Source organism: Sturnus vulgaris, chromosome 2, assembly GCF_052056855.1.
Source record: "Sturnus vulgaris isolate bStuVul1 chromosome 2, bStuVul1.hap1, whole genome shotgun sequence".
NCBI classification, from domain to species: domain Eukaryota; kingdom Metazoa; phylum Chordata; class Aves; order Passeriformes; family Sturnidae; genus Sturnus; species Sturnus vulgaris.
This window is the reverse complement of record NC_142244.1, coordinates 32,737,249-32,753,668: the sequence shown is the minus strand read 5'-3', so window position 1 is coordinate 32,753,668 and position 16,420 is coordinate 32,737,249. Positions and strand designations below refer to the sequence as shown.

Sequence of the window (16,420 nt, the reverse complement as noted above, 5' to 3'; positions counted from 1 at the left end):
GTAGGGAAGGGAAAGCTTGTAGTCAGGAAATAAATGGTGATTGCTCCAGCAAGGAGCACGACGTGCAGAGCACCTACCAGCCACTTGTCTCGTGCGAAGATGACTGTGTTTAACATTGACTCATAGAACAGACAGTAACCCATCCACTCGCTGATGATGATGTCTACTTGATCCACAGGTAATTCAACTTCTTCCACTTTACCTTTAAATATTGTGATTACTGAAAAGAGAATCCAAAGAAATACGTTTCACATAATAAAACACCTGACTAAGATCCTTATTGGTGAATGTCAGGCTGACCTTTTCAATATGATTCTCTTCTTGAATGCCTGTTGATAAGGCATGACTCCATGCCACTCAATGCATTTCACACTTTTAAAAAACTATTCCGAGTAAGTAGAATAAATAGAATTTTTAGCATCAGTATAAAAGGAAAAAACACAACCCAAAATCCAAAGGTCAAACAAAAAACCCCACCATGTCTAAAAACAACAGAAAAACAGGCCTTACCTGTATGTTCTCATTTTACAATGCCCTTTGCAATTTGGCAGATTTCTAGATCATTGACCAAGTAAGACAAAGAATCCACTTAGAAGCTTTTAAGCATCCCTGCAGGTTTACAGACTAATGTTTAAATGCTGGGCCATATTTAGTTCAGTTGTAAAGAATAATTTTGTTTTAGGACCACTACACAAGTCACCAATCATTCCTGCTTAAAAAAAAAAAAAAATCCTATTTACAAATATATTTTCAGCTTGTACTAAATAATTTTCAGTGTGCATTTCTCTGCTGTTTATATTATTTGTTGCAGTGGATAAAATCTCATGGTTTTGGATTCTTCCTTGACAAGGTAACAGATGCACTTGAAATTTAGGAATAAGGTGAATATTGGACTTTCCATTACTAATTTATAAGATTACTCCACTACTCCTAATTAATTGCAATTTTTAATGATAGCAGTTTTTATTGATGAAGTGGTCAGCATTCAGTTTCAGATAAATGAAGGTAATTTAATTTAATTTAGCTAGAACTAGGTTAGCTGGCTGAGTGTGGAAGTGTGGGTTGACTGATTTTTAGAAATCAGCCCAAGGAAAAGGAGGCTTTGTCTTCCCCAAATACACAAAGTACTAGTATTACTCTAACCAGATGTGGCCATTTTATTTGCACAGCAAATTTTTAATCCAGACTGGTCCCCTAAGAAACAGGGAACACTGACTCAGACTGGTACCACAAAGTATCAGCTGATAAGGGCAACTTGACTGGGAAAGAGCAGAGTTCTCTTCTCTTTGCCATTATTTAAACTCATTTCTTTCACAGTTAGGAATTCAATAATTAATCTGTTGATATACTGAAGACTCTTCATGTCTATAAGCTCCAGCTATGAAGTCTCTTTAGTTCTCTTTTCTCCCAAGAACTTTCACTGCCCCAATTCTCCTGGAGTGAATTTTAGCACTTGTTGTCAGCTGCCAAAGTGATACACCTGACTTTGAAGCCCCCTGTTTACACCTAGAACAGTCAGTGTAAGCAGCTGCAGCAGCACTGGTTCCTCCCACCTCCCTTCACAAGGCATCATGTGGGAACAGATTGTGCTGTCCCCAGATGTATTGCATTTATCTGTTCTGGAAACAGTGGATTTTCTCTTGGTTCAGCCCCTTTTGCTGACTCTCCATTTTTCGAAACATTTAGGGCAGGGAAAAAAAGGGAAAATTTCCATGAGCAACAATATCCTTTGGCTCAGTACCTGTCTGCATTAAAATAAAAGTGCATGTGGGTCGGTGTAGAGTGTGAAAGTGTAAATGTTGGCTCAGGTGTGCAGTTTGCAGACCAAACTGCAGTCAGGCAGACTGCTGAACCTGCCCTGTCAAGCCTCCTCCCAAAGGGAGGCGGCTCTGCTTCTGCCTCCACAGTTTCCTGGTCACTTTTTCCTTGTGGAAACAGGGGGAGAGAGCAGAGATAAATACCTTCTGCACTCTCTGGAGTGCACTGGAACCTTCTAATTTATGCTGGCACTGCTCCCTTCACACACAATTCCTGCTGCTGGAAATCCAAATGCAAATTGATTTGCGGTGTGCTATTTGTGTCTCTAGTGGATGAAAGCCGTTCTGGGAACGTATGGCCTCTGCATCCAAGGCTCAGGACAACCAAGGAGGTCACACCTCACTGCTTTAGTGCTTTATTCCTACTGTGGAGAAGACTATTTTCTAGTCCTTTGCTTCCTTCTTTTCCTGAACCAAGAGATGCATCCACTGGCTGGCCTCTTGTATCCATGTCACTGCTGTTTCACACCACAACACTTGAATGCCCGTGATGCACAATAAATATTCCTGCCAGAGAGCTTGGGGTTAGTGGGAAACTGCCAGTGACAGCAATAAAAATCAGAACAGATATGAACCAGGACAGAAACCCATTCCTGTGCATGTGTGGGCAGAGCATCAGTGCAGACACAGCTAAAAGTGGGGGCACTTGGTACAGCCCAGCCATGACCTGCTCTGCAGCAAAGGCAAGCTCTTCACAGAAAAGCACTTTTAAAACAGGAGCTGTCTCACGGCCTCAGTTAAAAAAAGACTGATTTTTAAGGTTGTTACAAAGATATCTTGTGGGCTGTGATTTGGAGGAGGACTGAAGGCATGAAATAGAACTTGTTGGGGATTATTTTGTGCTAAGGTTTTTCAGTAGCTTGGGGTTACTTCTAGGTTGTGCGGGTTTTTTTGTTTGTTTGGGTTTTTTTTTCAATTTAGTTTCCACATACTTGGAAATTTCGTCAGCTTTCTTTTCAAGCAAATAAGAAGTTTTATATTATATTTTTATTTTATGATTCAAACATTTTAGTTTGAGTGTGTGTTTTGATAAGGTTTTGAAAAAAGTGTTTTCTTAAAGTGGGGAGTCGGAAAATTTAGTGAAATATTTTTGCTTTAAACCTTATTTCAATTTGAATGTCAATATGTGTGTTTGTATTTCTATTCTGTTTAAGAGAGAAGGGGGAATTCAAATGGCTGAATTAATTTGGTAAGTTCAGTTGTAATATAAGGTCTTGCTTCTGCTTTGCTAAACTAAACTTCCCATTGATAAATTCTATGTACTTCTTCTGTCTTGATAAATACAGAAGTAACAGCAATTCCTGTGAGGAATTGTTATAGTGCCTAGAATGAGGTATTTAGTTTTGTATTTACATAAGTAAATTCTGCAAAACTACCATTTACATGTAAAACACACAACATAAATTAATCAGAAAAAGCAAAATTGTTCTCTTCTCCTTTTCCTAAAAAAAAATTATATGTCTTACTGTTGTCCAAGTGGTTGGCCTTGATAATTTTTTCTGAGTAGTCAGATATACTTGAGCATTCAATCTAGGAAAAAAAGAAAAAAAGAGAAAAAGCAAGATAAAGAGCAATTTAACTTTGAGACATCAGCTATGTGAATGAAAACAATATCTACTGAAGGCAGCAAAGACTCTACAGAGCATGTAGCCATTGATAAAGAGTAAATCAAACTCGTGGGGAGGATTATAGTTAAATATATTTTAATATTTAAATTGCAGTCTGTGTCTGAGTTAAACTGGCTCCTGTAGAAAAGATTGTTTTTAAAATCACTGAAATATGAAAAAAAGAGGTTCTACCTACAAAATGTACATAATTTATTAATTATTTGTAATTTATTCCTGCTACTTTCGAATATTGCCTCCTCACCCACAAAAATCTGCTGAATGGAATGAATTAGGATGATGCCCCACCTCCGTATGTATTTTAAAACAAAATACATTCAACCTTTGTGAATAATGTTAAAATTCAAATATGCCAATACTGGTCTATGCCAAGAAGCAATTGTTTTCTATGTGAAAAATCTATATTCTTTAGCAAAGCTGCTATTCCAAAAGAATGCAGGTTTTTAACAGATAAGAAATGACTGAAATTTTCTGTTTACAAGAACATCCAAATCTCCATGGCTTTTTCTCTGACCAGCTCTGTGCTTTTTCTAGGAAAATAATTAAGAGTGCCTCCTAGTTTTAGATTTGCCCTTAAACTTGGTAAAATCTGTGTTCCAGCATAAAAGCATGTTTTCAATGACCTTTAATACCTTTCAGAGAAAAACTACATTTCATGAATCTCTCTGGGTTTTGTGCCCCTTGAAAATCATGAAGGCCAAAATTGCTTACAGTCACTGAATTGGTTCCTAATTTACCTCTTCCAAATTTGGCATTGAACGGGCGATGCTACTTTGCATAATCCTTGTCTCTCTAATTCCCCTATGGGAATGTCAAATAGAACTATATTACCTCTAATGAAGTGGTTTATATATCCAGTGAATCCTATTTAATCTCTAAAAGCTAAATTGTGCCTGACCTCCGTGATAGCACTCACAGATGGCAGGAGAGCAGATGCAAGGACACACAAATCCTTTATTGTTTTGATATTGTGCATGAAACAGACATAATAGCAGTCATAATATCAGTCCCAGTCCCCATGGGAACACATTGATTCTGCTTAGCTTGCCTGTGGATGTAAACCATTCCTAAAATGTCTGGCACAATGGCCTAAGGATAAACCAAAAGTGGCTTGTGGAAAGGAGCACCTGAATGCCAGTCCAGAGAGTTCAAGGAAGAAATCCTTTGGGGTGAGGGCTGTCATTTTGCTCCATCCAGGTTTTTCCCTTACTGTAAGCTGTGTAGACTGTATTCCCTGTCTATAGTTACTGCCATTATACTCATTTCCCCTGTCTTTATTTATATCTGTCTGGGATTTTCAATTCCATTGCCCATTTTGGATGGTTTTTAAATAAAGAGGGCGTATGTAGGTGTTTGCTGGTCACTTTCCAAACTTTCTAAAGAACAAGGTGCAAAGAAATAAAAAGTTCTCTCTCATGAATGACAACAAGTTTCCAAAAATCCGCTTCAGATGCAAAGAAGCAAAAGAATAAAAAACCCAAATACTTAAATGTTTCATGAAGGAATACATATTTCAGAAAATAAACTTGCTTTAGGGTGGCTAAAGCTGTTCATCTGTATTTTGACTTGGACTATATACTGTGGTTGAATTTTATTTTAAAAAGCAAGTCCTTTCAGAAAAAAGAAGACTGAATTCTGTAGGTGAAGAAATAGAGGAAAAATCGGTATTGTCAGGTTTTTTCTCAGTTTTCTTTCAAGTCAGTGATCTGCTCAAATCTGTCCTATTTTGCAAAGCATTTGGATTTTGTGAAAAGTGCATGTTCCAACAAAATAAGTCTGCACCTGAGTTTATAATAACAGAATCATAGGATGGTTTGGGCTTGAAGAGATCTTCAAAGGAGTGCCCTGATTTAAGTGAAGGCTCCTATTCTTGGCCATGTTGAAAATCATGAGGTTCACATAGGCCCCCTCCTCAAGCCTGACAACATTCCTCTAGGAGGGGTATTTTCCCTCAAGTATATCAGCTGCACAAAGGAGTTTTGTGTCATCCACAACTCGCTGAGGGTGAACTCAATCCCACTATCTGTTGTCCTTAATGAAGATATTAAATAATAGTGGTCACAGCATGGCCCTCGAATTGCTTCAGCTGTATCTGGTGTGTGTATATTCACCTCGGCTTTCATTTTACTTCTCAATCTTCAATCTTCTGCTGAGAATGTCTCCTCTTTTACTGTGGTCTCTTTCTGAAACAGTCACAACATTCCCAGATTTCCCCTGGGCTGTGTTCTCATCACCACCTTTTTATACAAAGCAGCTGACAGCTAACATCAGCCTTCATTTTCCGTGTCTGTTTAACTCCTTCTTCCCTGCACCGTCTTGTTTGTCTGCAAACACCACGGAATTCAGATAGTTCTACTGCAGTGACTGTCCTGAATTTTGTGTGACTAAATGCAGCAGATGAGCCTAGGCTTCAAGGATGTTTTATGTATTTTTATGTGCCTCACTGACCCCTCCCAAGCACCGACAGCTATGTGCCAATTCTATCTCTACATTTCTTACAACAGCTGCCCCCCTTAGATGAACATCACTGCATGGCACACTGGTACCCTCCCACAAGGGTTAGGGCTCAAAGCAGGTGAAGAAAGGAGAGAAAATGAGGGGGCTGGTTCTGTTCAGGTTGCAAAGAGATCTCCCCCAGTCCAATAGCAAACTAAAAGTATCCCAAAAGTGCTTGCAATGAAAGTAAAGTCAAACTGTTTTCTGAAATGCACAGGGACAAGACAAAAGTCAGTAATCATGAGCTGTGGCAAGGGAAATTCCTGCTGATGGTAGGCCTGGAATCGTTGCTGAGAGAGTATTTAGAGTCTCTATACTTGCAGATTTTCCAAATTGGACTGGACATGTCCTTGGCCAAGTTGATACAGCTTTAAATTAATGATTCTATGATTTACATATCTTGAAGACCCAGAGATAATTCTAGCAGTTGGCTTAGGTAGTGGCAAAGAATAAGTTCTGACAGTGAATAAGAAGGGATAGGAAGAACCAGACAGAGTAGTGGATGAAATTGAACCCAAAGTGGGAAAGTGTGAATAAGAGGAGAGTGATATCTGTAGTTGAAAAACCAACACTCTGCACTTGTCAACAGTTTCCACATCATGCTATTTGAAAAATCACATTTCATTGTACAGAAGAAAATGAACATTGCAGGTCTATGTAATAACTCATGGCAAATATTTGCTTTTTAAATGGAACTCTCAGTTTCCAATGGCAAATATGACCATAAATTCTCAATTTGACTATAAGATTGCCACTGCTAAGTTTCTGAAATGGCTGCTTGTCTAACACAAATCCACTCTGCAGGTTGCTGTGTACAGGGTTCACAGTGAGACAGCTCATCTGACAAGAAGGTTGAAATTCTTTGGCTGTAGCCAAAGAGTTTCACACCTAAGGGAGTTCCTCTAAGAGCTGAGTTCCATGGATAGCACACCCACCAGCTTCAGCGATGAACAGTCCATGAGCCGAGAGGGTGAGCTGGCACTGGTGTGCCACTGAGCTTTAGAAAGGCCTGAGGTAAAGCCTGAAAGATTTCTAAAGAAATCCAAAGGGGAAGAAAACAAAACCCAAAAACCCAAACACAAAAAAATCCCACAACAACAAACATGTGGGAAAGTATTTACTTTTCTTTTACTTGGTGAATTTTCTGCCAGTGAGCTGGCTCACTGTAAAACCAGATAAGCACCAGTGCCAGCACAAGGGAGGGAGGAAGACCATATGGCCAGGGATCTGAGAGATAGGAAGGTGGGAGCACAGCATCATCATTTTGTGTATGCTTATACTTCTAGAGCACTGCAACATCTTTGCATGAGACCTGCATTTCTGCATCAAAGAAAGCTGTGGTTTTATCCTCCCTGAGGCTTTGAGGTAATAAATCATATTAATAAGTAATACTGGTTTACAAGAAAATGGATTCTAGCAGCCAGTCTCAGGCTTAAACTCCAAAACTTTTTCCAGCACCTTTTGATTTCAGCTATCTATAGTTTCATGCTCTAGTCTGATATTCAAATCAAATACTCAGAACTAACACTGGATTTTGAAAATATAAGCCTGAGAATTGAAATGGCTTTTCATGTATCATTACCATTAATGAAGACACACAGTTTGGGTACTTAGTGACATCAGTCTTCAAATGCACAGATGTACCCAATTAAGTTTTAGTAAACAATTTTGTTGAAGTACACCGAGAAATAGGATCTATTTCCCCTTTTCTATGTTGCTATGTGTCTTCAGGGCAAACAGAAGTCAAAAGAAAAAAGAAACTGCATTTGTCATTTTAGAGTCAGTACAAATAAGTTTGAATATACTTAGTAAGCAAATCTATGCTCTCTGTAATGACTTCTCTGCAGAGAACAGCACATTCATGCTCCTAAAGTTCAATGTATTTAAGGTAATAATTTCCTTCTGCCTCTGAAAAGTGTTATTGTTGGCACAGAAAACATGCACATGCTTTCTTGCACAATTTGCTGAGTTGTAATATGCAGGAGAAAGTGTATTAAGGAAATTTGTTTCCAAGACTACAAAGTTGCAGACCTCGAAAATTTAAAAAGCAAGATAGATCACTTAACCCCTCTGAGTAGGAGTGAGTCTCTTTAACTTTTTTTTCAGCCAAGAAGAAATGTGAATATGTACCAGATCACCAAAGGTTCCACATATAAAAAGCCATTTACATCCCAATTTGGAGAAGGCACAGTAGTGCAAGTCATAGAATAAAACAGAACTCCACTGAAGTCACTATAAACCAAGTCATAGATGAGCTTGGACAGTAGAATTTCAAACCAAGACAAGTAAGAGAAGGTAAATCACAAAGCCAAATTCCCAGGCAAAATGTACAAACAAATTCAAAGTGTGAAGGAAAGTCTTCTTACCCCATATACCTTCTTGGCTCCTGCCTTTGCAGCAAACATGGAGAGGATTCCCGTGCCACTTCCAACATCGAGGACAATCTTATCTTTAAAAACATGTTTATTGTGATACATTGAGTTTCTATAGGTTAATGTGCGCACTTCATCTTTTAACATTTCCTGTGATGAAAATAAAAGTATTGTGTCACTATTTGAAATGTTTATATACATTCCACACTGCTGCTGAATGCATTCCCTTCCTGTCATTTAAGCATTGTTAATATACAACATGAAGGGTTTCTCAGGTACTTTGGGGTGCCCACATCGAAGCAACTGTAAAATGCCAGCTACTTAGAGCTGAATTATTAAGAAGCAGCACGATGTCCCTTGTATGGTTTTATTTTGCTATTACTTCACTGTTACAATCGACAACCAGAATCTAATCTAACTACAGCACTGCCCTGGGAATAGACAGAAGCCACACAGAAATCCAAGCATTCCTTTCCTCCTAAATCATGCACAACCCAGAGGTCAGTGGACAGATCTTCTGAGGTTCCTCTTTGAACAGAAAAGAAATTGTTCCATATGACATTATAAGAGAGCAGACTTAACAGCCTTGCCAAGTGTGAGACAGAAGTCCATAGCAGAACTTAGAAATTCTGAATTGTAAGGTCCTCCCTCAACTGCTCTTCTGTCCACTCATTTATCCAATCAGTTTCCAGATTATGTATTAATGTGTGACCAAGACTACTATGTCACTAGTTTGAGTTGCCATTGTTAGGTGCTGATTTCTGATGCACTGATAGCAGCAGTACATGCATTTAATTCCATCGATACCTTGCTTTCTATTGTATATCTGTCAGTCAAACTGTATTAATAAAGAGGACCCAGCTCAAGACCCAGGTGCCAGTTTTAAGAGATGTGTAGACCATTCAACACAGACTTTACTATTCTGCAAATGCTTCAGTTATGTCTAGAAGGCTGAAGGTTTGTTTATACTCTTGCCGAATTTCGCAGTTTAAGCAAGTAGACAAATGAGTTTTCAGTTTCAAGATGAAAAGGATCTGTTTACTGCCCAGCAGACTGAGGCAGTCATGAACTGGATTGTTACATGTATCAGCTGCTTACTTACCTGTCTTGGCAGGACACTATGTATGCTCAGTAACTGCAGATGAATAAAAGGCTACTTTTATCATAAAGCATGATTTGGTATCAGGCAAAGAGCAGTCCATCACCACTGGAAAGGTGTGAGTACACCCTCATGGAAACTGTTTCCACGCATATGAAGAACAAGAAGGTGACTGGGAGTGTTCAGCATGGATTTGGAGATGACTGAGCACTTGGTATCTTTCTATGGCAAAATAATGGGCTTTGTGGATGAGGGAAGAGGAGTGGATGTTTTTTATTTTGATTTTTTTGCAAATTTTCCCACATTTTTCCCCATAACATCCTCAGTGAAAAATGTGTGAACTACGGACTACATAAATGGTCAGTGCAGTGGGCTGAGAACTGATCTGAACTGCTGCTGTGAAAATGTTGTAATGAGCAACACAAAGTCCATCTGCAGGCCAGTCACTAGTGGTATCTCCCCTGGAGTCAATACTGATGCCTTATGGCCTGTTTTTTCAGGTGGATTCCATCTCTTCCTAGCAGACCCCAATCCTCAAAGAGAGTCCCATAGATATAAAAACCAAAAACTTGTCACTGACACCAGCTGCACAAGTAGTTGTGGACCCATGGTAACACTCCTCCTCAAGTCCTTGTTTGTGCTGTTAGAATTGAGGCAAAAATCCACCTGGCACACCTTGCTGTTGATCATCAACTTCTCAGTGACATTTATATGCTCCAGGTCTCACTGGTGCTCATGTCGAAGAGCAGCAGGCTCTAAGGGCTGCTCTAAGGGATGGACAAACGACAGCAACCTCTCCACCATGTCCCAGATCCAAGCGCCCTGGCAGAAGGTCCTGTCAGCAGATGGGGGCCCCTGTACCCTACAGGTGGGAGCCTTTGGCAGCTATCACTTGTTACTTTCTCCCAGTGCTCCTGCCTGGCTCAGAGCCAACTGGTTCTGGAGGTTTGTTGGACAGACCTTCCTGCCCCTCAGCTGCAATGAGGACACTGACCCTATTCTGTAGCCAGACATCTGCAGGTGGATCAACAGCCTCCCTTTTGTTCCCAGAAGTGACAAGTTTCCAGCCTTCACCATCAGAGAAGTCCTCACTTCCAAACCTGATAAGTACAGACTCTGACTGCCTCTCCTTTCAGTACAGTTGGGGTTTTAGGCTCTTGTACCTTCATGCTCTCAGAGAAGATCCAGTCAGTCTCTTCCTCATGCCCGTGATGCTTCAAAATCTTCCAGCCTCCTCTAGCAGCTCCTTTACTTGTTGACACAGATGCTTTACCAGCACACACCTCCTGCAGGAAGGAAGAAACCTCCAACTTCCCAGCCTCAGCAAGAAGCTCTCTGCACTCCCTGAGACCTCCATGGCTGTATCCTTCCATAAGGAGATCCATTTGATTTAAGGTCTCTGATGTGTACTCAAAATTTCTTCTATGTCTCCTTCCCACTCAATTGTTTCTCTATTTTCTTCCATTCTTGGACTCGATTTCTGAATACTACACTGGTAAGATGTTATTGGCAGATAGAAATCTTTTATGTTTATACCCCACAAACAATTACTAGAGTAATGGAAATAGATTTTGTTTGTTATGCTGTTTGTGAGGAGTGCACTGAGTCATTTCACATTTTTTGCATCCTGCTCTTAAGGATCTCATCCTCTTGTGTCACAAAAATATCAGCAAGGACAAGGTATCAGTGACTTCTTTAGGACTCATCTACAGTCAACATTTTGATAATAAATGGTTCATCCAAAGTATTTCAAATTATTTCCAGCAGTGTATTTAATGGAGGTGATTAATATTCCCATCAGTGTTGCCTGTGCATTCCAGTAACATGCCAGGAGTCAAGAAACTGCTTGGCTTCTCATGCCAGCTGAGTAGCTGTTCTGCTGATGTCTGTGCTCAAACACGTAAGAGAACAAAATCCCCAACACAGCAATAAGGGAGCACCCCTGGCTGTGGCTGGGCTGGTTTGCAGCCCTCATAAATGCACTGCATTGATGCACTTGTGAAATTCACCACTGCACACACAGCTACATAAGAATCTAAGTGGGACAAAGGTTTTGAGTACAAGTCTCTAGGGAAGTGGGTGATAGCTTTGGCACTTAACCAGACTACACAATTGCCTGAGGAAAGGCAGAGGAGTATAATCATGAGCAAGTGGAATACAGATAAGTAAGTAAAAAAGAAATAATAATAATAATAATTATTATTATTATATTCTTAGTTATTTAACAATTGCTGAAACAAAAATAAAGATTACCTCATGAATTCCAAAGTGAGCATAGGAATCAAAGTAATAATCCCTGGATGTCATCTCTTCTGGATTGATGAGCTTTGCCATCTTGCCTCGTCCTGGGCAGCTTGGTTGCAATGGAACATGTATGACAGACTGAACTGGCTTTGGAACAACAGTCGGCTGTGGAGGCTGAGGTGGAATGGTGCAAACCTAGGAGAACATGGAATATTGTTAAGAGGCATCATTAAAGGAAATATTTCTCTCTTTGTCTAGCATAGTGATATTATTGTTAGTGGTATTGTAACTATCTAGTAGATAACAAGTCCAAAGACACCTGGTGTATCATAAGTGAAATGAGGCTGCCTTCTGTTCTTGGATCTTTAACTTATTTGATGTCTTGGAAAATTACCTTAACAGATTTTTCCTTAATGCTTTTCTACAGATACCTAAATTAGTGCAGAGTAATGGCAAATTATTGGTATTCGCTGAAGCAGGTTGCTGCAAACATTGACATAAAGCAGTAAAGAGCTACTTTTTCTCCATTAGTGCCCTATTCTGTCAAACTGCCACAGCTTCGTGAGAGGCAGGTTGCAATAAATAAATAGTTCCCCTGCAAGGAAGAGCTCATGAAGAAAGGATTCCAGACACAGTGTTGCCAGCAATGGCAGGATTCACAATCGATTCTTAATTATCAGGTAAGGTGCCTGTCTATATTGATGAGCTAGGTCTGAGAAGGCTCACAATATCTGAAAGTCCCTGACACTATCTAAAAGTCTCTCAGGATATCAAGATGTCAGGATGTCACTGTAGGGAGCTGTGTGGCATGTGTGGTCCCTTAATGTAGTTTCCTGTAGTTGGGAGATGCAGGAGTTATGATTTTCCAACACACCATGCCCTTCAGCACTTAATTTTTTTATTGTGTATTGCACCTCCAACACCAACATTCCAATAGACACAGAATTCTCACATCCCCTTAGTTCAGATTTGATACCTGCGGCACATAGGACAGAAGACAGAATGTTTTTGAAATATGAGGTGAAACAGACCCTGGTCTGGCCCATGTGTGTATCTACATTTTGAATCCTTAATATGAAGCAAAACACTGAAAACTGAGAAAGACTGAACAATATGCTACAGCTTCACCTATGCACTAAGTCACCTGCAAATTATAGGTCGACATCTTCATATATTAAGGCCAATCGTACTTTAAATATCATATCCTCTTGTACCTTTTTTTTTTAGACTCAGTAGTTTCCCAGTGGGGACCAGAGTTGTCTGAGCCTCTCCTCGCTACTTTCATAAAGTTCATGCTGTCTTCTATAGCTTGGGACTGTGAGGTATCAATCCCTTGTACTGTCTCTGAATAGCATCAATTAGCCTAGTTCAGCTTGCTTCAATTAAAAAAAAGAAAAAAAAAGAGGAAGAAGAAAAAAGCCCCCACATTTTCTACCCTTGTTCATTTGAAGATATATATGTGTCATCTTTTGATAGATTCTTTGGTCCATCTGTTAAAAAAGTAAATGCCAGTGCTTTATGTTCCTGTAAAACTTTCCATCCTCAAACATACAGAAGTACTTTATTTATAAGTCTTTTCTATTTCTTACAATTTTTTATTTTCTCACCTTACCCTGTTCACCTCATCTACTTCACCTCCCATGCAGAATAATTGCTCCCAATTGGTGTTTGTATTTCTGTCTTGTCTAGTTTCAAAAATGTCCATCTGCAGGAATTTCTCTGAAGACATTGCTTCATTGCCTGTTCATTGCAAGCAGTAATACTGATAACTCATTTCTGTCAAAGTGTTGCTCTTAATATTCAACTCTTTCAAACATAATCCTGCTACTTTTAATTACATACTTGAGGTTTTATCTTTACTCTTTTTCTCCATTGGCATGCACCCTATGTAATTTTTGCAGTTACCTTTCCAAGCAGTCCTTTCTGTATTTGTCTGCTGGATTACAAAGACTTAAACTGTAGGTGTTTGAAATTTTGTTTTATTATAATATTAAATCTGTAGGGTCTTACACTTTTCTTCTAAATCTTACCCTCTGCATAATTTTACAAGCAAAATACACAAATTTATATAAATTACAAAATAAAGCAGTCACTGAATTCTGTTCCTGTCTTAGGTAAGAATGTCTCCAGGCACACAACAGTACATCACAGGCAATTGCCAAAGACATGTAATGGTGAGAAGTTATATCAGTTTTTGTAAATGAAACCGGGGGCTTCTAGCATTTCTGTTGCTGCCAAACTACAAATTTAAATGTTATTTTTTGTACAACAGAAAGCATTTGCTGCAGGAAAAGAGGCTGGTCTTGAAGGCAAATCTCCTATCTAGATCACAGGTAGTATCAATTCTGCTCCTGGCTGCATGGAAGGGTCTAGACAGGATTATGAGAACACAGTTATTCCGACTAAAGCTACAGAATGAAATGAAACCTAACAACTTAGGCTAAGAAAGTTGTCTGAACGAATTGCTTTCCTGTAAAAGAATTAACATCACTGTTTCCTAGTCTGCAACTGAATTCTGCTATGGCCAAGGGCTGGCAAGATAAGTTTTATTAAGCTACTGAGACTCGCAGTACTTCTCAGATTTATCCAAACTACGTGAAGACTTACTGCTCTCAACTGTGCATTTCCATCTCTGCCAGGAAGAACAGATCCCACCCAGCAGAAGAAGTAGAAGCCTATTAGTTCTGCTTCTCAGCTGCCTCAGTTGGTAGCCAAGCAGCCTGTGGTAAAATGTGTTGATGGCGATTGTGTGGCAGCATTCGGCTCTGAATGCCAATAGGTCATGCCCTGCCCATCCTGTGCTGTGGGTACCTCAGCCTCATGCAGCAGGGGCAGTAGAAAACTGAATAGGGGTGGTGATCCTCTCAGCCAGCAGCACTCTGTCAACAGGGACCTTAAACCAGCTGCTTCAATTCTGTTTTAGGCATACTAACACAATGCACCTTCCAGATTCAAATGGTGTACATTTTGCAGCATCTGTAATACTTCCTGCTGAAATTTCTGCATGTAGCACAGAATTCTGGAATTCGAAAACAAAGTCGAAATTATAAGAATAATATTGTGAGTGGGGCTCAGGAAATGTCTCTGTCAATAACTTGCCATAGACTCTATGCACAATTTCACTTGAGAGCGACTTATGCCCTATGACAAAAATATCTGGGGTAAACATAAACACAGTAGACAACTACAGAATAAAGAATTGCAATGAAACCTATTTTGTATCAGAAACAATAAGGTCTTCAGGTGCACAGCTCTGAGATTGTACACCAGAAGCAACTATACCTTTAGGAATATTGTGTAATTGCTTAAGGAGAAAACATGCTTTTAAGAGAAAAGCTATCTAGGAAAGACAACTTCCTGTATTCTTTCCAGAACTGAAAAGAGCCCTTGATGTGATTTGCAAGCTTAGCATATATATATAGCCTACATGAGGAACAACTCATCTTTTGAATAACACCTGAAAAGGCAAAGCATCTGGCCTGGGGGCAAACCTCACATCAGTATAAAGAATCTAAAAAACTCTCTCTGCAGAACCCATGTATGGATTCTGGCCAGCTGCACACAATTCCAGAACACTGGCTTGCTGCTTAGATGAAGTCTGAAAGAATGGAAGCAGCTGCTTCAGAATTCATTCTTCACTGTGCTAAACATGCAGTCCTCTATTTTTCCATCTCTCATTTGGTACTGAAGGTTGAGGTGGGGGGTCTGAAGGATCAGAGAAGCAACTGAAGTCCTACTTTTGTGTACCGCTTCAACATCTAATCCAATTAAATTAGGGAAATACTTTCCTACTTTTAAAAAGCAAATAAAATTTATTTCCTCTTTCTTTGTGGACAGGGTTAATACACTGCAGGTGATCAAATGTACTAGCACAGGACTGGTTTCTTTAAAAGCTTTGAATTCTCACAAAAGACAAGATTTGTAAACCTCATTCTTTCTCAAAATCCCACAACTCAACATCCTGATGTAGGTTTCTAAAACACATATAGGCACCTCAGTGACACCTCTGTGACTTCAAGATATACAGAGTTGCCCGTGTGCATCAACAGATACTGTTGAAGTTCTTTGAAAATTGGACCTAATCCATCCATGTGACAAGGCTGTCTGGGTGTATAACGCCCAAAATACAAAAGAGAATTGGGTATTCAAAAATCATGAGCTATTTTCAAAAATTTGAGCCTTTGAGATATATCCATCTGTCTACAAAGAGACAAGATGGTGAAATATGCACAATTCATTTTTAGGAGGTTTGTGACAAAAGCTGTGGTGTGTAGGGTAAAAATAAACTTGAATTTCAATTCTCCTTTCTTGATATTACTATGGAGACACCGGGCTGGAGGTTAAAATTCCAATCCTTGCAAAACTGTTGTTCAAGCTGCAGTGTTTTATTCTTGACAAATTCTTAGTTATTTATGGCATTTTTATGACACTGAAGTAGTTAACCGTACCTTCTGCTGGGAAGTGCTTAACTTTTCTGTAAGAAACTAATTAAGAATGGAATTACAGTTTTAAATTATTCAATTTCATCTCCCTTTTAAACAAGAGGTTTTATCATATCAAAATGTCAATTTTACTTATTTTTGGAGCCAGATATCTTTCTATGTCAGAACGACTAGAATAGAATGTGCCTAACACGATTTTTATTGGTCTGAACTTAATAATCAAGACCTCTAGATTGCAAGAGATTATCAACTGATATGCAATCTCCATAGCAATTCCAACAATACACCTTCTTCCTGCTGCAGATATAAAAGCACAGCCAAATAT

The 16,420-nt window shown here is 39.3% G+C and overlaps 1 protein-coding gene across 4 annotated transcripts in view; it reads right to left on the bottom strand.

Annotated features, from left to right (window-relative positions):
* PRMT8 (protein arginine methyltransferase 8) overlaps nucleotides 1-16,420 on the bottom strand; it is a 57,019-nt gene that overhangs the window by 13,758 nt on the left and 26,841 nt on the right. For all 4 annotated transcript variants that reach the window (XM_014891542.2, XM_088159141.1, XM_088159140.1 and 1 more), the window contains 4 exons: nucleotides 11,663-11,848; nucleotides 8,305-8,460; nucleotides 3,284-3,347; nucleotides 78-220 (listed from right to left, as the gene is read on the bottom strand). In XM_014891542.2, the coding sequence (XP_014747028.1) occupies nucleotides 78-220; nucleotides 3,284-3,347; nucleotides 8,305-8,460; nucleotides 11,663-11,848 (549 nt within the window). The remainder of the gene's footprint in view (nucleotides 1-77; nucleotides 221-3,283; nucleotides 3,348-8,304; nucleotides 8,461-11,662; nucleotides 11,849-16,420) is intronic.